At 42.4% G+C, this 23,586-nt stretch overlaps 1 protein-coding gene across 4 annotated transcripts in view; it reads left to right on the forward strand.

Annotated features, from left to right (window-relative positions):
- LOC135200448 (copine-8-like) overlaps positions 1-23,586 on the forward strand; it is a 95,143-nt gene that overhangs the window by 38,107 nt on the left and 33,450 nt on the right. For all 4 annotated transcript variants that reach the window (XM_064229093.1, XM_064229095.1, XM_064229096.1 and 1 more), the window contains 2 exons: positions 11,335-11,470; positions 15,208-15,441. In XM_064229093.1, coding sequence (XP_064085163.1) covers positions 11,335-11,470; positions 15,208-15,441 — 370 coding nt within the window. The remainder of the gene's footprint in view (positions 1-11,334; positions 11,471-15,207; positions 15,442-23,586) is intronic.

Genomic DNA, 23,586 nt, shown 5'->3' on the forward strand with positions numbered 1-23,586 from the left:
AACTGGAATCTAGACATAGTTCTACAATTCCTTGGCTCGTCTAGATTCGAACCTCCTGGCTTAGCCTCTTTCAAGGATCTGACGAAGAAGGCCATCTTCCTTTTGGCCCTAGCTACAGCTAAGAGAGTGAGTGAGCTCCAAGCTATCGAGGGCAATGTAGGGTTTAAGGAAGATTCTATGGTGTGTTCGTTTCTTCCAAATTTCCTTGCAAAGAATGAAAACCCATCACGGCCTTGGCCCAGGAGCTTTGAAGTTCGTAGTTTATCTTTTCTAGTAGGGGAAGAGCCTGAAAGAACTCTTTGCCCTATGAGAATTATGAAGTATTTCCTTAAGAGGAAGGAACAACTTAAGGCTAATCAAGATGTGCTTTGGTGCTCTGTAAAGGACCCCATTCGGCCCATGTCGAAGAATGCTCTTTCCTTTTTTCTGAGAAGCCTTATTACAGAGGCACATGTTGCTTGTAAGGAAGAACATTTTAAAATACTGAAAGTGAAAGCTCACGAGGTGAGAGCCATCGCAACTTCGCTTGCATTCAGAAAAATATGTCTGTGCGGAACTTGATGGAGGCGACTTTTTGGAGATGCCAATCGGTTTTCGCAAACCACTACCTACGTGATGTAAAAATCACATATGATAAATGCTTCGCCTTGGGTCCTTTCGTATCGGCGGATTCGGTGCTGGGGCAGGGAGCTGAAACTTATCCTGTGTAAATTTTTTATATGTTACCCTTTATTTTATATTGTTGTTTTTTGGTGGTCTGAAAGAGGTTGCAGGAGGCACCTCTTTTTGTCGTAATATTAACCCTTTGTATTTTGGTTAGGTGGTCTGGTGGGTTTTGGCTCCTTGCAGAGGTAGTGGTAAGGATCTGTTAGGTAAGCGGACAAGGTCCCTCTAACAGTATCCGACTTGGATTCTACCACAATAGGGGATCACATATCCCAGTGGTAGATCCGAGAGTCTTTCAGCATCAAGGTCACGTCCTAGCTGTAGCTCTCCAGGCAATGCAGACTCAGAGACAGTATCTATGAAGTCTTCATCCTGAAAAGGTGAGAACCAAGGTTGTTATATCCTACAACATTAGTTGTTTCCCGTCTTACCTGTATTATTTAGCTGTCTCTTACCCTCCACCAAGGGTGCCAATCAGCTAAGTATATATCTGTCAGGGAAGTTCATGTACAAAAATGATATTGTTAAACTACAATAAAGTTTTGTACATACTTACCTGGCAGATATATACGATTAATGGCCCACCCAGCCTCCCCTCAGGAGACAGGTGGAAGAGAAAAATCTGACAAGCTACGGGAGTGGTTCGTACATCCGCCACCCAGCGGCGGGTAAGGGAGACCACCTAACCTACCTGTCGCGTGTGCCGCGAGATTTGAAATTCTGTCGGGAACGTCGGAGACTATAGCTAAGTATATATCTGCCAGGTAAGTATGTACAAAACTTTATTGTAGTTTAACAATATCATTTTTATTCATTAGAATGGCTTTCTTTTGTTTGGCATAAGAATTATTTTGATGACATCCTAAGTAGTAGTTTTTCATTGTTATTGAAGGGGTTTTGTCGTAGTACTACTCCAAGTGTTCCAGTTAACATTATATTTTTCTGCACTTCTATGTTTTCATTAAGTCTTAATGGCAGTAAATGATAATGATTTATGAGTGATATACAGTATTAGATACAATCAGTAGGTGAGTCAGCTCGTTTATGAATTAATTTTACACACTTTTTACCATGGTGTTTAAGAGCTAGCTACTTGGTTGCTTATTACCTGCTGACTAGTTTTTCGTCTGTATGTTTTATATATTTGTATTATGAATTTAAACCATTTCATCATTGCTGCAGCAGTTTTAGCCATAAATATTTACCCTTGCTTATCTTTATTAAAGTAGTTTACAGTTTATGACAAATTAGCTTAGAGAAAGTTTTGCCTAAAAGGTTTCTTTATTCTTCACTCTGTTCTAAATCTGATTCTGGTAGGTTTTGCCTTTTTATAGAATATTATGACAGGTTTCATCTTACCAGTAATTTTGTGGATGAAACACTTTGATACTTATATGTTATGGCTACACTGGATGACTGCAGTTACTGGAAGTATCAAATTTATGTTACTTATACATTATATATATTTTGTGTAGTACTGTATTTTTATTTTACTTCATTAGAGATACTGCAGCTGAAGGGTATTGTATGGCTTTGTGGACCACTGTAGATGTATGTCATTGAATTCTGAAAGTTACCCTATTTCAGGTATTGATTGGTAAAAATATATAGAAATGTTGCCCGCTTGTTCTCTCATTTGTTCATGCGCGAACAAACCTTCGGTCTTAACAATAGTATAATTTCTAGCGGCCAGCTGGATCCGGTTAAAAAGCAGATGAAAGCAAGGAATCTTGTGATATCTGGCAACGTATGTGTAGCTCGGGTGAGGATTGGTCAAGGACGATGCTGTTACGCCAGTCTTTTCTTTGACCCCCTGGGCGAGTCGTGTTAACCTCTCTTGGCCTTTTCCTGGTTCATAGCCTGTTTCGCTTGTGTTTAGTGTGTGTGTGCATGTGTTTGGCTGATATTATGACTTCTGCTCCTTCTCAGTGTCAGTGTATGTGCCCCAGAGTTCCAGGTTTTCCATGTTCTCGTTTTCTGGCTTCAGCAGCAACTGACCCTCACATAACGTGCAGTAGGGGTCGTTCTAATTTTTGTACTATCACGAATCCTTGCACGGAATGCCGGGCATGGCCTAAGGGGCAGTGGAGGTCGTTTTATGGCAAGAGAGAACATTGGAGGGTTTCGACTCTTCCTACTTGGGAAGGCTTTTCGCCTCTTCCCGATGTTTCATCTCCTGCAGTTGTCAACCCCCATAGTAGCGTTGTTCCTGCGTCTCCTTCCGTTTCTTCCATTGAATCATCGATGGAAGTATCGGGAGGCCACCAGGCTAATGTTTGTAATGTAGCCCCTTCTTCCTCGGGAGTTTATTTGATTCCCGAGAAGGATGAGGCTTTTTCATTAATCTCTTCTCTTCCAGGGTTGGAGGCGTCCAAAATGGCGGCGATTTGGAAGACGCTCGGGCCAGGGGGTCCGTCGTCCTTGGAGGGGTTGCTAGTGCATTTTGTGGAGGCTTGCACCCCCTACCCAGTCTGGCCAGGCCATCCCCCCTCCTCCCGGCCTCGTCTTCGTGGGTAGCAGAAGTCGGCCATCTTGTATTGCTCCGCCAGTGTCTGCTGCCGCTTCTTCAAGTCGGAGTGTCAGCCCCTATAATGACGTCACGGAATTCGTCTTTGTGTATTCTTCTGCCAGTGGCATCTGATTCCCCCTCGCACCGAGGGGAAGCCGTGACGTCACCACCACCACTTGTGACGTCAGTCACATCGATGACGTCTCTCCCAGTCATCTCTGATCTGCCTTTCTCAGCTGTGACGTCATCCCTGCCGCCCAGTTCGCTACATCTCCCTTCCTTGTCACATCAGTCTGAGGTCATATGCCAGGCAGTGCTTCAGAGGTTGGACTCTGTTTTGGATGTGAAGTTGGCTGCCTTATCGGTTGGGAGGACTGGTAGGAAACGTGTTGCTTCGTCCCTGCCTCCTGAGAAGAGTGCGTATAAGAAACCAATGCTGTCTTCCTCTCCTTCTTCCCCCCTTACGTCCTGTCGGGGTATCAAGCTTTGGAGGGCTAAGGACTTTGCCCTTCCTTTGACTACGAGGGAGGAACAACGCGGACATGTTCCCTAGAGTGCTGTTGTTTCAGGCAGTGTTAGTGCTCCTTCCTGTGTGTGATCTGCAGGGGATACTTTGTCCTCTGCCTTGAATCACAGACGTGTTACCCCCCCCCCCCACCCCCCCCCACCCCCCACCCCCCCCATCCGTGGGCATCGGCAGCGTGTTGCAACCTCCCCCGTCCATGCACATCGCGAGCATGTTGCAACCTCCCCTGCCTGTGCACGTGATGTAAGTGTTCCTTCTTCTCCAAGGCCTATTCGTCACCATAAGGATCTCGAGACGCCTGTCAAGTGGTCAAAGGTAGTGAGCGCGGAGTTGGGGCAGCAGGAGTGTTTGCCTGCCTCTCTCACTGGTGCTTCCAAGAGTTTGACTCTGGGGGATTCTCCTTTGATCTCGAGTGTGGGTTCCCCCCTATCTCACGTACGTACGTACGTCCGCCACGCCCGTGACCATTCATGGACATGTTGAGTCATCTGTTGAGGTAAGTGATGTTCCTAGTGTTATAGTAGGTTTGTCTCGGAAGCCGACACATGGACCCAGCCCAGATAGGTTAGTTGGGGTTTTGGGCGGTTTGGCTGCTAACCCTTCCATTAATTTTGGTGGGGAAGGTGCCTTAGAGGAGCCTACACATCCTTCTCATCGTCAGTCTCCGTTGCTGGAGCAGGAGGAGGGAGACACGCAGGAGTTTTTGTTTTCCTTTTCGAAAGTTGTTGATCTCATTTGTGGGTTTAACAATTTGGAAAATAGGACTCGGGCTCGGTCGTCTTACACTCTTCCTTGCTTGGAAGCCTTGGTGGGAGCTACTCAGGACCCCAAATCATCTCTTCAGCTTCCTTTGTCGGGGCACATTCGGTCGGTCTTGCAGAAGGTTAATGCCTCTGTTTCGGACCGGGACGGTTCGCTTCGCTCTAGGGGCTCTACCAAACTACTACCCCCGCCTCTCAGGAGACATAGGAAGTACTATGCTACGAGCTCTGCTTTTTTGTTGTCACGCCATCTTAACCCAGACGTCATTCGCCTGAAGCCGGGTTGACTTTGGATCAGTTGAGGTTGATGGCTCCGTCCTTATCTCTGCAAGATGCCTCTGCATTGGAATCTACGGCAGCCTCCAAGTTGCAGATGGCTTCTTGGCTGGACTTCTGGTCTGTGGTTATTGCCAAGATAGCTTCTGACAGGTCCCTGGAAGGGTTGGTGAGTGCATCCTCGCTTGCCAGTCTGTTGTAGTCCGTGGGCAAGGCGTTTTCATATATGGTTCACCTCAGTGCTAATTTATGAGCTAATCTTCTTCTGATTAAAAGGAACGTGGCTTTGCCTAGGATGGAGAGATCGCTCGACACCGAGTCCTTGCTGGCATTGAGGAATGGAGATCTGTTGGAGTCCCAATTTTTGTTTCCTCGGACAGAGCTTGAGAATGCGATAGAATGGTGCCGGGCTGACACCAAGGACAGACTTGTGCACCAGGCCATGTCTAAGTCGGAGTCTCGTCCTCGGAGACGTCCGGCTCCTCCTCCTCCCCCTGTCCGGCAGCAGTCAGAGATCGTCGCCTGATAGGCCGTCGAAGACGTCGAGTTCCTTTAAGCCAAGAAGGGGCCCTAGGGGCAGAGGTAAAGGGGGCCGTTGGTAGGTTAGGCGCCTCTCCCTCTCCTGCGCCTTGGGTGGGGGCTGCCTGGCGGGCCATTGGGCCAAGTGGCAGAGTTATGGGGCGGAGAAGTGGGTGATAGATGTCCGTCGGGTGGGATACCTACTGCCATTCGACTTTTCTCCTCCTCTGTCGGACAAGCCGCAGCTCAGGAAGGCATATCCTCCAGATTCTCTGAAGTTCTTGGCTCTTCAGGAGGAAGTGCAGAAAATGCTGGACAAGGCGTCGGGAGGATGGAGACCTGTGATCGACTTATCCACCTTGAATCACTTCATCAGGAAGACACGGTTCAAGATGGAGACCCTGTGCTCAGTGTTGGCAGCCATGAGGGAAGGCGACTTCATGCTGTCGATAGACTTAAGGGTTACGCATACCTCCAAATCCCTGTTCATCTCACGTACAGGAAGTTCCTTCACTTCTCTCTTGGGGATAAGGTCTTTGAGTTTAAAGTCTTGTGCTTCGGGCTGATGACAGCCCCTCAAGTGTTCACAAGGGTCTTCTCTCTCATGTCAAGTTAGGCCCATGCTCACAGGGTCCGTTTGCTGAGGTACCTCGACGATTGGTTAGTCTTGGCAGTTTCCAGGGAAAAGCTGCTGCAGGACAGGGATCGTCTACTTCGGTTCTGTCTGGAACTGGGCATATTAGTCAAGCAGGAAAACTCGAACCTCGTACCCTCTCAAAGGATTCTCTGCCTGGGCATGGTCATCAATACGACAGTGGCAAGTTTTCCCATCGGATTAGAGATTGGAGAAGTTGCGGGCAGTGGCGCGCAACTTCCTGTCAGAGTCACATCAGTCAGCTCATCAGTGGCAGGTTCTTCTGGGAGTGTTGTCTTCCCTGGAGAAGCTGGTCCCTCATTGGCGTCTTCATCTTCAGTCTCTGCAATGGAGACTGAGAGAATTCTGGTCTTTGGTGGGGGACTCTCCCCTGTAAATGGTTCCTTTGTCTCTGGAAGTGAGAGAAGACCTATGTTGGTGGTTGGACGACCAGAATCTGTTGAAGGGTGTCCCTCTGCGTTCTCTTCCACCGGACTTCCTTCTGTTCTTGGATGCCTCCCTCGCAGGTTTGGGGGCTCATTTTGGCGGCCTCATCGTTTCAGGCATTTGGGGTTTGGAGGACAAGCAGCAACATATCAACGTCTTGGAGTTGAAGGCGGCTGTCCTGGGTCTGAAGGAGTTTCGGGGGAAAGTAGAGGGTCATTCTGTCGTTCGCATGTCGCACAACACCACGGTGGTAACCTATGTGAACAAACGGGGAGGCCTGGTTTCACGTCAACTTCATGCCTTGACCGTCGAGGTTCACTAGTGGGCGGTCAGCAATTCGGTAGAGCTCTCAGCCAGGTATATCCCAGGAAAACAGAACGTGGTCGCAGTCAAGCTCAGTCACCGGGATCAGATCCTAGGCACAGAGTGGGCCCTTCATCAAGTGGTGGCAGACAAGCTTTTCCAGATACTTTGGTAGCCCTTATGTGGCCTCAGGTGGAATGAGTCCCAGATCTGCTGTCATTGTTGTCAGAGGTTCCGAGGGAGATTCCCCCTTGGCGACATCTCCTGTGTCAGCCCCATGCAGAAAAAGACCCACCTGTCAGTAGAATCCCTGTCTCTTCACAGTTGGAGGCTATCAAGTATCTCCTTCGAGCGAGAGGCTTTTCTCAGAGAACAACTAGGCATATGTCCAACTGTCTTAGAAAGTCTACCTCTGCTGTTTACCAAGGCAAATGGGCGATCTGCTGTGATTGGTGTCGTAAACGGGGTTTGTCTCCACTCACGACCTCTTTTCAGCGAGTAGCAGACTTTTTAACCTTCCTCAGAGACGAGAAACGTTTGTCCGTTTCCGCCATTAGAGCTACAGGACGGCCCTGAGTTTGGTGTTACGCCTTAAGGGTATTGACGTCTCCTCTTCCTGGGAACTTTCCCTGCTAGTTAAGGGGTTTGAGCAGTCGAGTTCTCCTAGAGAGCTCAAGCCTCCGATGTGGGATGTTTCCTTGGTTCTTAAGAGCTTCACTAAGAGTCCATATGAGCCCTTGTGTCGCTCATCTGACAGGAACCTGACGCTCAAGACAGTTTTCCTTCTGGCTTTGGCATCTTCCAAGAGGGTAGGAGAGCTCCACGGTCTGAGTTATGATGTGAAGCACACCAGGGGTTGGGGGTTGATGTCCTTCGAATTTGTCCCAGAATTCATGGCCAAGACCCAAAATCCCTCTGTGCATGATGACAGGTTCACTTTGTTTTCCATTCCATCACTGACTGACTTTGTGGGTGGTGATGCTCAAGAGCTTCTGTTGTGACCTGTCTGGGCCCTGCGTTGCTATCTTAAAAGGACTCGGCACCTTAGACCAGGCTGCCGCAGACTTTTTGTTGGCACAGGCTGTACAAAGAAAGAGGTGTCTAAGAATACAACCTCTTTTTGGATACGGGAAGCCATTAGACAGGCATACCTGACTCTTGATGATTCCACCACGAAGTCTGTGCAGGCTAGAGCGCATGACATTAGGGGTATTGGTCCCTCTCTGGCTCTCAAATAGAACTTGGCTGTACATAGAGTGCTGAGCGCTGGTACTTGGTTACGCCAGTCCACATTCACCTCCTTCTATCTTAAGGATGTTGCCCACAGATCTATGGACAAGTTTCCCCTGGGTCCTGTGGTGGCTGCCCAACAGGTTGTGTAACTCATGATTGCCCTTAACAGGACACCTTTGTATCTTACCTAAGATGATTTGTGTGGATGAGAGAATGAGTGAGTTGGCTGGTCTCCTTCTTTCTCTTGTACCTTTCTTTCTTCCTTCGGGCGGTTTAAGGAATAGACATGTCATTTGCTGGACTGGTCTGATACAGGTGAGTAAGGTAGTCATATTTATATTGTGGTCGTGCAATATACAAATATCTTACCCGCTATTTGGTAGCATATGCTCCACTCCTTGGCAAGGAGGGGTTGGGGTAATACAAACCCTGGTGTCTTGGTTTGTTATTGGACAGTCAAAGTTTCTCTTTGGTTCCCTATACAATGGTTATCCCATATATCATTGTACATCACTCAGGTTCTGAGTGGTTAGATATTAATTTATCTAGCTTCTCAACGGGCTTCAGTCACTCTCCAAAAACCATTCCTTTTGAGAGTTGGACTGGTGGGTAGGCCCCCAGCCGGTCTAAAATGTCTTATACCTCTAAAATGTCTTATACCTTCTTCCAAGTATGAGTCTATTCTATTGTTAAGAACAAAGGTTTGTTTGCGTATGAACAAATGAGAAATTTTTAAGACAATTTGTATTTTTCATAGCTACAAACCTGAGGTCTTGACGTTATACTGCCCGCCTCTAACCGCCCCTCTTTTAGGTAAGTCATCCTGAGTTGGGAAAGACTGACGTAGTGGCGTCGTCTTTGACCAATCCTCACCCGAGCTACGCTTGCGTTGCCAGATATCATAAGATTCCTTGCTTTCATCTGATTTTTAACCGGATCCAGCTAGGCTCTAGAAATTATCCTATTTTTAAGACCTCAGGTTTGTAGCTATGAAAAATACAAATTGTCTTAGAAAATTTGTCATTTTAATAGCTAGTAACAAGGCTACTGCAAGTTTCTGAAATTCATATATAGTACTTGTATATATATTCTTTTGAACTGAGAATGGAAAGTTGAGATTCGTTAAGACCATCAATGTGGCATATTTATAACTACTAACAAATTTGTATTATTAAAAAAAGTTGGATATGGTTTCACAACAACCCATTACTCATAATTAGCCTTCTCCTGGAGGTGGAATCCATCCCTGATCATTCAATCCCTCTATAAAAAGTAGTCAGTAGTACTGTGAATAAGTGGATGGGTCGTAGATCCTCTGGAGCAGCTATTGTTGTTCTTCTTATTTGTTGTGATTTTTAGATATTTTTTGTCCAGGCATGAGCTTCCATGTCTTGTATAATTAGTGGTTAATCAATTATCCAATAAGGTGGGTGGTGATTGCGTGATGTCTGAAGTTGGCAGGGGATATTACTGAATAATCATTGATTTAGCAACTAGTCAGTGAAGTTGTGAGTTGCTTGATGTATGCAGCTTGCGGAAATTTTCATGTAAGACAGTACTGGCTTTCTTATATTTGATCAGAAGGAATAATTTTGTAACATTTCAAGTTTGCTGTTTTTGTATTTATAACTATTATTTTTTAGGTCAACTCTTAAATAAGCAAACATATGATAAGTTACTTTTCCTTGAAATTACTTTTTCTGCTGTTACTGCCTTTAAGATTTTGGATAAGGGTACTTCTGGCTCTATGTAAGTTCTTTTTCTCTCACTCTTCATTGTGCCTCCACAATTGCTCATGTCACTTTGCTCCAGATTAGCAAACCCTAATTTTTTTCTTGAATTTTGCAATCACAGCTTTCTGTGCTTGTTGATGGTTTGGTTGTTAATATTGTCTGTTTATTTATTTAAAAGATTTTTGGCAGCAAAGTATATTTTTACTAAATAGTCTAAGGAGACTGTAATTATATCTTCCTCTTCTTTCTTCTTCTTCTTCTTCTTCTTCTTCTTCTTCTTCTTCTTCTTCTTCTTCTTCTTCTTCTTCTTCTATATAATTTTTATGCTGGTATGCACTTGGCATTAATTACATTGCTCTATATATAAGGTACTGCATAAGTCTTGTAATACCATGCTATCAAGCATTTGTCAGTTCTTGTTTGTTGCGTAATAATTTTATTGATTATTTTAATTCTTTCTGCCATACCTTCAGAGTGGTAATATTAATGTTACAACTCATTCTTCACCTTTTATTGATGGCACTGTACAAAAAATAATTTCCAGGGCAAATATGAATCCTTGACCTCAGTCTCTTGTTCATTGGTGAGAACTCCATTTCTGTTATTTGTGTTGGTGTAGCAGCGGGCCTCACACTCTCTCTGTTGCAAGTGTCACTCCTGCTTCTATCAGTGCAACTCCAGTTCATTTGGCTAACACAGAGAAGAAGCACAGAAATCAGCTAGATATGTGTAATGGGGTTTCTTAAAAAAAATATCTTTAGTTCTTGATAGTGGAAGCTCCACTACCACCAGTACCCTGTTGATCCAATCACATTTAAGTTTTAGCAGAAGTTCTTTGTGTTGAGCCATGCTCAGATATGCTTTATGTTATTTAAGTATTGCATAGATTTAATTATTTCCGTTTGTCATAATCCATATTAGTGTCTTGAGGAGCACCTTGCTAGGCACACTTTTGGCTCTGTCTATTCCAGTGTCTTTATCCAAGACAACCAGGCAAACTTGCAGGACCAGAGTAGCAAACTGTGCCAGTTTTGGGTCTTGGAGTCACACTTAGTGGTGTGGCTATAGATTCTCACCATGCCAGACATTGCACCCAGAGTTATACTAATGCACAGACCAACAGCTTAAGGCCAAATCCATTTCAGGTCTAGGAAATTTTTTATACCTTGAGTCACAACCAAAGTTCAAAAGGAGACCAGGGTTGCACTTATATCAGGAGGCATGACTAGAGCTCTGTCATTGCCAGGCATGACAGCCATAGGCACATTTAATGGCATGACTAGAGCTCTGTCATTGCCAGGCGTGACAGCCATAGGCACATTTAACGGTCTCTCACAGTCTGAGACTAGACCCAATAGGAAAAGCTACACCAAAGAAACCATACCCCAATCAGGTCAGGCCCTTTACCAAGGGCTGAAGCTATGTCCAACCCAAGACTAGAAGGCCTCAGCAATTCCAGAAATAATATCCAAACTGGGAATATTTTCCTTTAGGATTGCAGTGGTACACCATTGCATCATAGGATCCAGGGATCTACCCTCACAGTCATCGAACTACCAGTTGAATGCTGTGTTTTGTTTAAAAAAGGGACTGAAATTTCAAATGGATTCCAGGAAAGGGCCAAGTAAAGGTAATAGGTTCCTATGAAAAAATTATTTTCTTTTCAGCATATTAGTGCCTTGAACTGATGAGGGGTATTATCAATAATAATTTTATAATACTTCTAGAGAAAGAAAGGTGCCAGCTATAAGAATTCTGGTGAAGTCTTAGTGAACACGTCCTATGTTCGACAAGTATATTCGTTTCTGGATTACATCAAAGGTGGAATGGAAATTAATGCCTTTATTGGTATTGATTTTACAGGTACCTGTCTATTTTTTTCTTTATTTCTGTTTTGCATGGTTGTCTTGAAAAGTTTTTCCTAACACCATTTTGTTTAGTTTTATAGCAGTATTTTCGATAGTACAGGACTGATTATATTCGGTCGAATCCACAGAAATCTATATGCAAATATAAACCCTTCATTAATTTAAGGCTGAGGTTCAGATGCATGCTTTTTCCCAGGTTAAATAGATTACCATTGAAATAATGCACTCAGGATAGTCATTATAAGTCAGAGCTTGTTTAGAGAATCTCTCACAAGTCCCTAAATCCATGTCGACAGGTTCAAAGATGTATCGTCCATTTTGATTGTGAAATATTTCTGTCTGTTTAGATTTTATCAATTTCTTTTTCCACATCAGGATTTAACAAATCTTTTTTACTATCCCTTACAAAGCAGTCAGGGCTATAGCAAAGGCTTCCATTGGATTGTCCCTATGTCTGTATGCATGTCTCATATTTAATATTTAATAATGATTCTCTCTGAATAGTCCTTCTCTTTGTGGGAAATTAAATTTAAACTATCCCCAACACTTTCCAAAACTACCTAGTGTCAGCATATATATATATATAAGTATATATTTTTTTTTACTTCCCACAGGTTACATCTTATAAGTATTTTGATAGTATTATTTAAGGTTACATTTTTTATCGATGATTCGTACGTGGTAGCCAAAGCCTAGATTTGTACAGGATATATTAATTTCTGAGTTTTTCTCTAAACCCCATATCACTCCCATTATGTATGTGCAGTATTGAATAAATTACACCTATATGTAGTTTGATGAAATAGTTATCATTTATATATGCCTTGCATGGTATTAAAATTCATGGTATCATCACAATAAATGTTATTCTGTTTAGAATTATAACATTTGTGTTACTGATGTTACGTGCTTATGCTATTAACCCTTAAACACCTATTGGATGTATTTTACGGCGAGATAAATTGTCTGTCGGGTGCCGATTGGACATATTTTACGTCGACATAAAAAATATTTTTTTTAAATTCGCGGAAAAATACTTATAGGCCTACTAGCTGAAAATTTTTGAATCGCCTTGGGGGATGCTGGGAGTTCATGGATCAAGGTGTTGTTTTGTTTATAATCGTTATACGGGCGCGCAAGCGTGAATTTCTATCTTGTCACACTAAAAAGTATCAGTGACACATCTCAGAAATTATTTCGTCACGTTGACATAATTTTTGCACCATTTTAAATTAGCCGTTACATGGAGTATTATATATGAAAATGTGTGCAATTTCATGTAGAATACAACAAAAAAATACTCATGATTGTAGCTTTTATCAGTTTTGAAATATTTTTATATAAATAACGATAAGTGCCAAAATTTCAACCTTTGGTCAACTTTGACTCTACCGAAATGGTCGAAAAACGCAATTGTAAGCTAAAACTCTTATATTTTATTAATATAATCATTTGCCTTCATTTGGCAACAAATTGGAAGTCTCTAGCACAATATTTCGATTTATGGTGAATTTATGAAAAAAACTTTTTCCTTACGTCTGCGCAGTAACTCTTCCGAAAAAATCATACGTGCGATTGTCATAATGTTTGCACCATTTCAAATTAGCCGTTACATAAAGTGTTATATATGGAAATGTGCGCAATTTCATACACAATGCAACTAAAAACAACCCATAGTTGTAGCTTTTATCAGTTTTGAAATATTTTCATATATATATCGATAAGTGCCAAAATTTCAACCTTCGGTCAACTTTGACTCTACCGAAATGGTCGAAAAACGCAATTGTAAGCTAAAACTCTCATATAATCTAGTAATATGCAATCATTTACCTTCATTTTGCAACAAATTGAAAGTCTCTAGCACAATATTTCGATTTATGGTGAATTTATGAAAAAAAAAAAAATTTCCTTACGTCTGCGCGGTAACTCTTCTGAAAAAAATCATACGTGCGATTGTCGTAATGTTTGGACCATTTTAAATTAGCCTTTACATAAAGTTTTACTTATGGAAATGTGCGCAATTTCATGTAGAATACAAAAAAAAAATAATTGAAGGTTGTAGCTTTGCTCATTTTCGAAATATTTGCTTATAAATTACGATAAATAAAAAAAAACCACGTTCGGTCAACTTTGACACTACCGAAATGGTTGAAAAACGCAATTGTAAGCTAAAACTCTTACATTCTAGTAATATTCAGTCACTTATCTTCATTTTGAAACAAATTCAAAGTCTCTAGCACAATATTTACATTTATGGTGAATTTAAAAAAAAACTTTCCTTCCCTCCGCGCGCGGATTCTCTGCTGCAAATTTCCGAATATTTGCTCCGTTTCATATTAGGCGTTTCATAGAGTTTTATGTATGAAAATGTGTGCAATTTCATGTAGAATACAACAAAAAATAATGGAAGGTTGTAGCTTTTCTCATTTTTGAAATATTTGCATATAAAAAAATATATTAAAAAAATTCGACATTTGGTCAACTTTAACTCATCCGAAATGGTTGAAAACTGCAATTGTAATCTAAAACTCTTACAATATAGTAATATTCAATCATTTATCTTCATTTTGAAACAAATTGGAAGTCTCTAGAACAATATTTAGATTTATGGTGAATTTTTGAAAAAAACATTTTTTTACGTCTGCTCTTTACAAATTCATGCATCATTTTGTGATAATATTATCTTTGTGTTGCTTTGATCATTTTACAATGTGTTTTATACCAAAACAATCGCAATTTAGTGTACAATACAACAAAAAAATTAACTCGTTAGCTTTATCCGTTTTGCTGACAGCGCGATTTGAATACAATTATATATGAAATTTTGTTTTTGCGCTATCATATATCGCATTATTTATATATGATGATATTTTTTTCATTTCTGATGGTTGCATACTAAACTTCAGGCAATGATAAAAAAGGAGCCAAAAATGAACTCTTAATCTTGAAAACTAGCGCGCTGTGATTTTTTGAAAAAAATATTTTTCCACTTCGGCGCTCACTCAGAGACCCCCTCGGCATATGGGAGACGATTTTTATTATACCCCTTCGGTGTTTGAGGATTAATGAATCTTTTTCCACTTCACATCCCATACTTTTTATATATACAATACTGTATGTTTATCTTGAAAGTGTCATTAGCATGTCATCTTTATAAAATGAATAATAAAGGTAAACTGGTAATGTTTATATCATGCAGTTATGAATTATTGATTTCAGGCACCTTGTCCCTGGAACCATTATTATTATAGAACAAGTCAGAAAAGTATTTAACATACTGAGCAAACTTCCGCTGAATAAAATGCTCATCTGTGAAAGAAAGAGAGTAAAACCTTGTTGGCTATCAAGGATTTATCGTCTTGGGACTGAATCTTTTGCGAACATTGTAAAGGAATCTTAAAGTTTGAAAGAGACTTCATCACCAGTGTTATGAATACAGTAATCAGCCTAGTATAAATGTGCCATGTAAGTTTTGGCAAAAGAGGATCTTAAAAACATCTATATCAGCAAATTTTACAGTTGAATTAGAATGGTCCTCACAAATTGTGTAAGCTTTTGTCACCATGTTTTTGACTGAAAGATAAATGTATTTATATTCTAAGAAATTAAGAGCACATTACTTTAACATGAATGATTTCTACTAGAGTAGTTATGAAATTATTGTATTGTAGTAAACAGAACAGAGTTTTTGGTATATTTCATGTTTGATCATTTTTCTTTTTCTTTTTGTAGCATCTAATGGAAACCCACAGACACCGCAGTCTCTTCATTATATCAACTCAATGAGTCCTAACCAGTATGTCAGAGCCATCCAGGCAGTTGGAGAAATTGTTGAAGAATATGACACGGATAAATTCTTCCCCGTTTTGGGCTTTGGCGCCAGGTTGCCTCCTGATTTTACCACGGCTTCCCACGAGTTCTTTGTGAATGGTGATCCCTCAAGTCCATATTGTTTTAGGGTTCAAGGTAAGCCTTTGGCAGTATTTGCACGTTTAAATCTGTTTTAATGATTTGGAGACATTGTATTACAGGTATGTACTTTAAATTAATTGCCTTAAAATAGTTCTTGTTAAGTGAGGTCTATTTTATTTTCTCTTACTTTTTCTGTAGCTTATCTTTATTGGCTGTGGAAGATCAGGTAAAGGAAAGCTCTGATTATTTAAAAGACAAAAAACTGTCCCCAACCTTTACTCCTGAGTCCTTGGTGTTAGAATGAGCTTTTGGAATGTTAGTCTGCTCCTAGTTGTTTATTTCTAGGAAAGTTGTGTAGTCCAAGAGCAAACACATTAAAAACAGTTATGTGTACTCTGTTAGTATATTTAGCATTTATGCTAACACATTTTTCCTAGGTCTTAGCTGTGTATATGACTATTAGTAAGTGTAACTTCCATGGAATTGAAAAAAAAATGTTTTATTAATTTCTAGGATGAAAAGCAGCTATTGTATTCCCATAGAACTGGGAGGGAAGTGTAGAATATTGGTTTTTGGCATTTGGCAAGTACAGTGGTCCCCCTGTATTCGCGGGGGATGCGTACCAGACCCCCCCCAAATAGTTAGAATCCGCGAATATTTGGAACCCCTATAAAAACGCTAAAAACAGCCTATTTTGTTTGTTAAAACTTAAGAAAAACCACTAAAAATTTTCATACTTGGTTTTTTTAATAGTTTTATCACAAAAAGTGCATTTTATGATGAAATTGATAACAAAAACCAGGAATTTGTGGATATTTCTCATAGAAAAATACTGCAAATGCGCGAATTTTCCGCGAATCCGGAGAACGCGAATAAGGGGGGTCCACTGTAGTATCAATCAGTCTGAGGGGAGAGAAAGTTAGATTCAAGTGCTTATTTGGAGATGGTATTGACAGATAGCATAATAGATATAGCGTGAAGGGCCTACATACAGAGGCAGTACCAGCTGTTTTTGCAAATATTAAAAAATATTATTATTAGCTATATCTCCGTGCTGATTAGGTGAGTCGGCATTCCTACAAAAAAAAAAATGAATGGCTACCATCATGACTCTAGTTCACCTGTTCTCCACCAGATGTGTTTTGAATGTTTAGCTCATGTCAGAATTCTCTTTGCCGTCATTAGGTTAGGCGATTGTTGCTATTTTGTGAATTTTGGATGTTTTCTCTTGTCATGGTACTGTAATTTTAATCTTCCTTGAATGTCTTCCACCAGTCTTCCACCAGAAGAAAATCTATTAACATCAGGTTGTATAGGGATGATTACTGTGTAAGCAGGATGCCTAAATTTGAGGCAGATCAGCATAATGTTTGTACTGCTGCAGGGGCATAGTGTGTGAGGAATGCAGGGATATAGGAAAAGTAGGGAAGCGGATAGATTGCAGAAATAATTGATTAGGTCAGGGCATAATGCTTCCTTTTCTCCCCTTCCTGGTGAGCCTTCGTTTGCAGCTAGCCCTAATCAGCCGATGGTTTTTTCCTATGCTAGGTCTAATTCTAATATAGCTAGTACTGATATTTCCTCTTTAGCTCCTTTCAGGAAAAACTTATCAAAAAACTTGAACTGGATGTAAGCCTTATTCTAGAATCCTTTTAGAAACCTGGAACATCTTTGTCAAAGGTTAACCCTGGAAGAGACAAAGTTCACCTTTTGTTTTGTAGTTTTAGAAAACCTAGCTGTCGTTGTCAAAGGATATGCCTGGAAGAGGCAAAGTTAACATTTTGTTTGTTCATGCAACTTACCTGTCAGATATATATATAGCTGATAATTTCCGACGACCGACAGAATTTAAAACTTACGACACACGCAGTGGGAGTCAGGTGGTTAGTACCCATTCCCGCCGCTGGGAGGCGGGTATCAGGAACCATTCCCATTTTCTATTCATAATTTTTCTGTCGCCGGTGTTGTGAACATCTGTTTACAGCACCTCCGTCTGGATTTGGAAACTTTTTGCTACTTGAGTATCCCTTTTGGTTCTTTTTTGGATTAATTGACTTGGATCGGTGGCTAGGCACACGTTATTAGTGGATACTATTAGTCTGGGGGAGCTGTCCAGTGTACTTTCTTGTATGGACAAGGCCGTCAGGGATGGTTCTGAGGAGTTGGCTACGCACTTTAGCTCGGGGATTCTCAAGAAGAGAGCACTCTTCTGTAACTTCACGGCCAAATCCGTCTCTCCAGCGCAAAAGGCGGACTTGCTTTTCGCTCCGTTTTCAGACCATCTCTTCCCCCAGACTATGGTTAAGGACATAGCATTAAGCCTTCAGGAGAAGGCAACGCAAGATCTTCTGGCTCAGTCTTCTAGAAGGCCAGCAGCTGCTTCATCTTCTGGGGTTTCGTTTACCATGAAACCGAAGCCCTTTCGTGCTGGATCTTCCTCGAAAACAGCCTCCCGAGGAAGAGGCTCTTCCAGAGGAAAAACCCCTGCTCCGTCAAAGAGTAGGAAGTGATTTGGAAGTCCTTCAGACGCCGGTAGGAGCCAGGCTTCTTCGGTTCGCGAAAGCCTGGGAAGAGAGAGATGCCGACCCTTGGTCGCTAGATGTTGTGAGGAAAGGTTACAGGATCCCGTTCTTGAAGTCACCCCCGCTATCCTCAACACCAAAGGATTTGTCTCCCTCTTATCGAGGAGAGAAACAGAAAGTGCTTTTCGATCTGCTGGAACAAATGATCGAGAAGCAAGCGGTGGAACAGGTCTTCGACCTGGAATCTCCAGGATTTTACAACCGTCTGTTCCTGGTGCCGAAACATTCGGGGGGTGGCGACCCGTCCTCGATGTCAGCAGCCTAAATCTCTTCATTATAAAGAAGAAATTCAAGATGGAGACGCCTCAATCGGTGCTGTCAGCTTTGAGACCGGGGATTGGATGGTCTCACTAGACCTCCAAGACGCGTATTTTCACGTCCCCATCCATCCCCAATCAAGGAAATACCTGCGATTTGTCCTGAAGGGGAAAGTATTCCAATTCAGGGCACTTTGCTTCGGTCTGACCACAGCGCCGATGGTTTTCACCATTCTGATGAAGAACGTGGCAAGGCTGCTTCATCTGGAGAATATAAGGATCTCTCTCTACCTAGACGACTGGCTTATTCGAGCTTCATCGCGGGACCGGTGTCTGGAGGACCTGCACACGACCATGACGTTAGCGAAGTCCCTGGGGCTTCTGGTAAACCTCGAAAAGTCGCATTTGACTCCTTCTCAATCTTTAGTCTATCTGGGGATTCAGATGGACTCAGTGGCTTTTCTTTTCGGGGCTTTTCCGTCAACAGGGGCGACAACTTCAATGCTTGGAAAAAGTGGCGACCTTTCTGGGGAAGGAAACATGCTCGGTGAGGGAATGGATGAGTTTGCTGGGGACCATTTCCTCACTGGAGAAGTTTGTTTCTCTGGGAAGGCTGCACCTCAGACCTCTTCAATTCTTCCTAGCCAACAGTTGGAAGAACAAACAAGATCTGGAGGCGATCTTGTGTTTAACGAGAGAGGTGAAGGATCACCTAAGTTGGTGGTCAGATCCACGGAAGCTCGCAGAAGGGCTCTCCCTCAAACTTCGGAACCCCGACCTAGTGTTGTTTTCCGACGCGTCGTCCACGGGTTGGGGAGCAACACTAGGAGGGAAAGAAGTGTCGGGCACCTGGAGAGGGGAACAGGTGTCCTGGCACATCAATCTGAAAGAGCTGTCAGCGATTTACCTGGCTCTCAGGTTCTTCCAGGAAGAAGTATCCGGCAAAGTCATTCAGATCAACTCGGACAACACCACAGCACTGGCATACCTAAGAAATCAAGGGGGAACTCACTCGCCTTCTCTGTTTGCCATCGCAAAGGAACTCCTTTTATGGGCGAAAGCGCAAGAAGTCACTATCCTGACAAGGTTCGTGTCAGGAGTACAAAATGTTCGAGCGGACCTTCTCAGTCGACGAGGACAGCTTTTGCCGACAGAGTGGACCCTTCACCAAGAGGTTTGCCAGTCGCTGTGGGACCTGTGGGCTGTCCGCAGGTGGATGTCTTCGCAACTTCCAGGACGAAAAGACTTCAACTCTATGCTCCCCAGTTCTGGACCCAGGAGCAGTCGCAGTAGACGCCCTACTTTGGAGTTGGTCGGGTCTAGACATATACGCTTTCCCCCGCTCAAGATCCTCGGGGAAGTGATGAGGAAGTTCGCAGCATCGGAAGGAGCGAGGATGACACTCATCGCCCCCTTCTGGCCGGCAGCCGACTGGTTCACAGAGGTGATGTCCTTCCTGGTAGACTTTCCGAGGACTCTGCCCTTAAGGAAAGATCTACTCAGACAGCCCCACTTCGAGAGGTACCACAAAAACCTCCCCGCTTTGAGTCTGACTGCGTTCAGACTATCAAGAAGTTGGCCAGAGCGAGGGGTTTTTCAAGACCTGTGGCGAAGGCGATTGCCACCGCAAGGAGGCCCTCCTCAATCGCTCTGTACCAATCGAAGTGGGCTGTCTTCAGATCCTGGTGCAGGAAGAAGGGCATTTCCTCCACCACAACCTCTGTGAGCCAGATAGCTGACTTCCTTCTTTATCTGAGAGAGGAAGTGAAGTTGGCTGTTCCAACTATTAAAGGATACAGGAGCGTGCTTCTGTAGTCTTCAGGCACAGAGGACTCGATTTGACTAATAATAAAGACATTCATGATCTCATTAGATCGTTCGAGACTAAGAAGGTCATCCAGCCTAAAGTACCCTCGTGGAACTTGGATGTGGTGCTCAAATATTTGATGTCGAGTCACTTCGAACCGCTTCATTCAGTTTCTATCAGGAATCTGACGAAGAAAACGATCTTCCTAACCGCTCTGGCGACGGCGAAGAGGGTTAGCGAAATTCAGGCCATTAGCAAGCAGATTGGGTTTTCAGACAGTAGTGCGATTTGTTCTTTAAGTCCCACGTTCTTAGCAAAGAACGAGAATCCTTCCAACCCGTGGCCGAGGACCTTTGAAATCAAAGGGTTGTCAGAAATAGTGGAAATGAACGTGAGAGATTCCTGTGTCCTGTCAGGGCTCTAAAGTTCTATCTGCAGAGAACTAAAGCTTGCAGAGGTTCATCTGACAATTTGTGGTGTTCAGTGAGGAAGCCTGATCTCCCTATGTCGAAAAAAACGCACTGGCGTTCTTCATCAGAAATACGATTAAAGAAGCTCATGATAAGTGCAGTGATAGTGATTTGAAGCTCTGAAAGTGAAAGCTCACGAGGTGAGAGCTATTGCTACTTCGGTAGCGTTTCACAAAAAATATGGCGCTCAAAGATATTCTGAATGCCACATTTTGGAGAAGCAATTCGGTGTTCGCTTCACACTACCTGCGGGAGGTGAAAGTGACATACGAAAATTGCTTCTCTTCCGGACCATACATTGCTGCAGACACTGTTTTGGGGGCAGGAGGTAACACTCATCCTATCCTTTAGGGATTAGGGGGGTTTTTAACTTGTGTTTTATGGTTGTAGGGTGACCGCCTGGGGCGGGTCTCCCTTCCATTAGCTTAGTTAAGTGGGATACCTTTGGTAAACTAAGCCAGGTGGTGGTATTTTTGTCTCGTTGCCCTCATTAGTATGGTCCATGGTCTAGTCACGTCGTGGTCTCGCCCCTGTTGACAGATCATCTGGAGTGCACCAGCTTCATAGGTCTCTACCTTGCTGGCAACTCTAGTAGCACAAGCAGACTTACGTGGCAGTAATCACGAAGCCAGCTATGCTAACAGGTAAGGAACCAAGATATCAAATATCTGCATATATGTGTTTCCTAAATCCTCTATTCTGTCTCTCCCACCACCAAAGGTGGGATTCAGCTATATATATATCTGACAGGTAAGTTGCATGAACAAAATGATATTGTAATGATACAATTAAGTTTGTTCATACTTACCTGGCAGATATATATAATTAATTACCCGCCCACCTCCCCTCAGGAGACAGAGGAAATAAAATTATGAATAGAAAATGGGAATTGTTCCTGATACCCGCCTCCCAGCGGCGGGAATGGGTACTAACCACCTGACTCCCACTGCGTGTGTCGTAAGTTTTAAATTCTGTCGGTCGTCGGAAATTATCAGCTATATATATATCTGCCAGGTAAGTATGAACAAACTTAATTGTATCATTACAATATCATTTTTGTGATTTTAGAAAACCCAGAATGTATTTGTTGAATGTTAAGCCAGGAAGAGGCAAAGTTAACCTTTTCTTTGTGTTAGAAACCTAGAACGTCTTTGTCAAAGAACACACAAGGTCTTCTGTGACGTATTTGATTAGGGTAGTGCATGAGAAATAGCTCCATATCTTCTATCTTTGTTGAAGGTAAACATTCATAATGTGAGCAACAGTTGTAACTTCATTTAGTGTTATGTCAATTTGTCGCTCCTGGATAGGATTGATGTGGCGCAGTTGAAGTGCAATTTGGTTTTTACCTGCTCACTACCTTTTAGTTATGCAGAATCATGTTTGAAAACAGTAAAGCCCTTAATCCGTTACTAGTAGTGGGTAAGTCTTATCCTGAACTGAAGAAACAGCAATCCCGGGTTTTGATATTTTGGGGAGTGTGAAGGTATAAATTTTGTATAGGAATGTACAGTGGTACCTCGAGATACGAAATTAATCCGTTCCGAGGCGGCCTTCGTATCATGAGCTTTTCGTATCTTGGACCGCATTTTTCATGTAAAATGGCTAATCTGTTCCAAGCCCTCCAAAAACACCCCAGTAAATTTCGTAATAAAGCTAAATTGACCTATAAACAATGAAATACTACAACAATTTGGACCATTCAATACCTAACTTAATACGTACTGCTAATATACCTGTAAATAAAGTGTATTAGTGTACATGGTATACAAGAAATACTCTACGTACATACATACGTATGTAGTAAAATGTGGAAGCTTACCTTTCGAGTGATGCTATCTCCAAAAGTGGTGACAGAGGAGGACAAACGGCAGATACGTACGTACACTTAACTTTACGAAAAACATAAAAAAATGTAAGGAAAACATAAACTAAACTGTAACACTTTACTTTACAAAAAACTTAAAATTAATTTTTTTTTTTTTTTTTTTTTTTTTTTTTTTATTTTTTTTTTTTTTTTTTTTTTTTTTTTTACAAAATTTCTATTTCTTCACCACTTTCAACTTTCTGTTTTTTTTGTAGTATCAATTGGATCTTCTTTTTGCTTACTCCTACTAAAGGCCTCTTTAAAAAATAACTATCCAAGGAAGGTTGCTTCTGCCTACTTTGTACAATGTTCCTGAAATGACTCAGGCAAACGTCATCGAACTGTGCAAGCATACAACCTGTGTAAGCCTTTTTGGGGTGTCTCTTTTCTACGAATGATTGCACCTTATGAAAAGCAGCTAGAGCATCCTTAATTTCTGCTGTTGTCATAGAGTCGTCGTCCTCCTCCTCACCTCTGCTAGAGAACTCCTCTTGAACGACATTATTTTGCATTTCCTCCAACTCATTCAGGTCATCCATCGTAAGCTCCTCTTGGTGCTCCTTGAGAAGGTCATTGATGTTGTCCTCGTCGACAACCAGCCCCATTGACTTGCCGAGTGCAACGATCTCGTCAAGATGTGGTTGCGAAACAGTTTCAGGATTGTCAACTGTTTCTGAATCTGCAGCACCAGCTTCGCCCACGTCGAATCCCTCGAAGTCTCGAGCGGATACGGCATCAGGCCAGAGTTTCCTCCACGAGGAATTCAAGGTTCGCCTTGAAACCTCCTGCCAAGCTTGGTCGATGGGTCCGATGCATATTACGATATCGAAATGCTCCTTCCAAAATTCATGCAAGGTGAGGTTTGTAGTGTCGGTGATGTCAAAACATCTCTTAAAAAGATGTTTCATATACAGCTTCTTGAAGTTCGATATCACTTGCTGGTCCATGGGCTGGAGGAGAGTGGAGATGTTAAGTGGGAAATAAAGAACCTTGATGAAGGAATACTCCGCTAGGATATCTTCCGCGAGGCCAGGAGGGTGAGAAGGGGAATTGTCCAACACCAGCAGGTATTTCAGAGGGAGGCGCTTCTCTTCCAAGAATTTCTTCACTGTCGGGCCAAAACACAGATTTACCCACTCAGTGAACAAAAGCCTCGTTACCCAGGCTTTCGCATTAGCCATCCACATCACTGGAAGCTTCTCCTTAAGCATTTTGT

This window comes from Macrobrachium nipponense, chromosome 26 (genome assembly GCF_015104395.2).
Source record: "Macrobrachium nipponense isolate FS-2020 chromosome 26, ASM1510439v2, whole genome shotgun sequence".
Taxonomy (NCBI): domain Eukaryota; kingdom Metazoa; phylum Arthropoda; class Malacostraca; order Decapoda; family Palaemonidae; genus Macrobrachium; species Macrobrachium nipponense.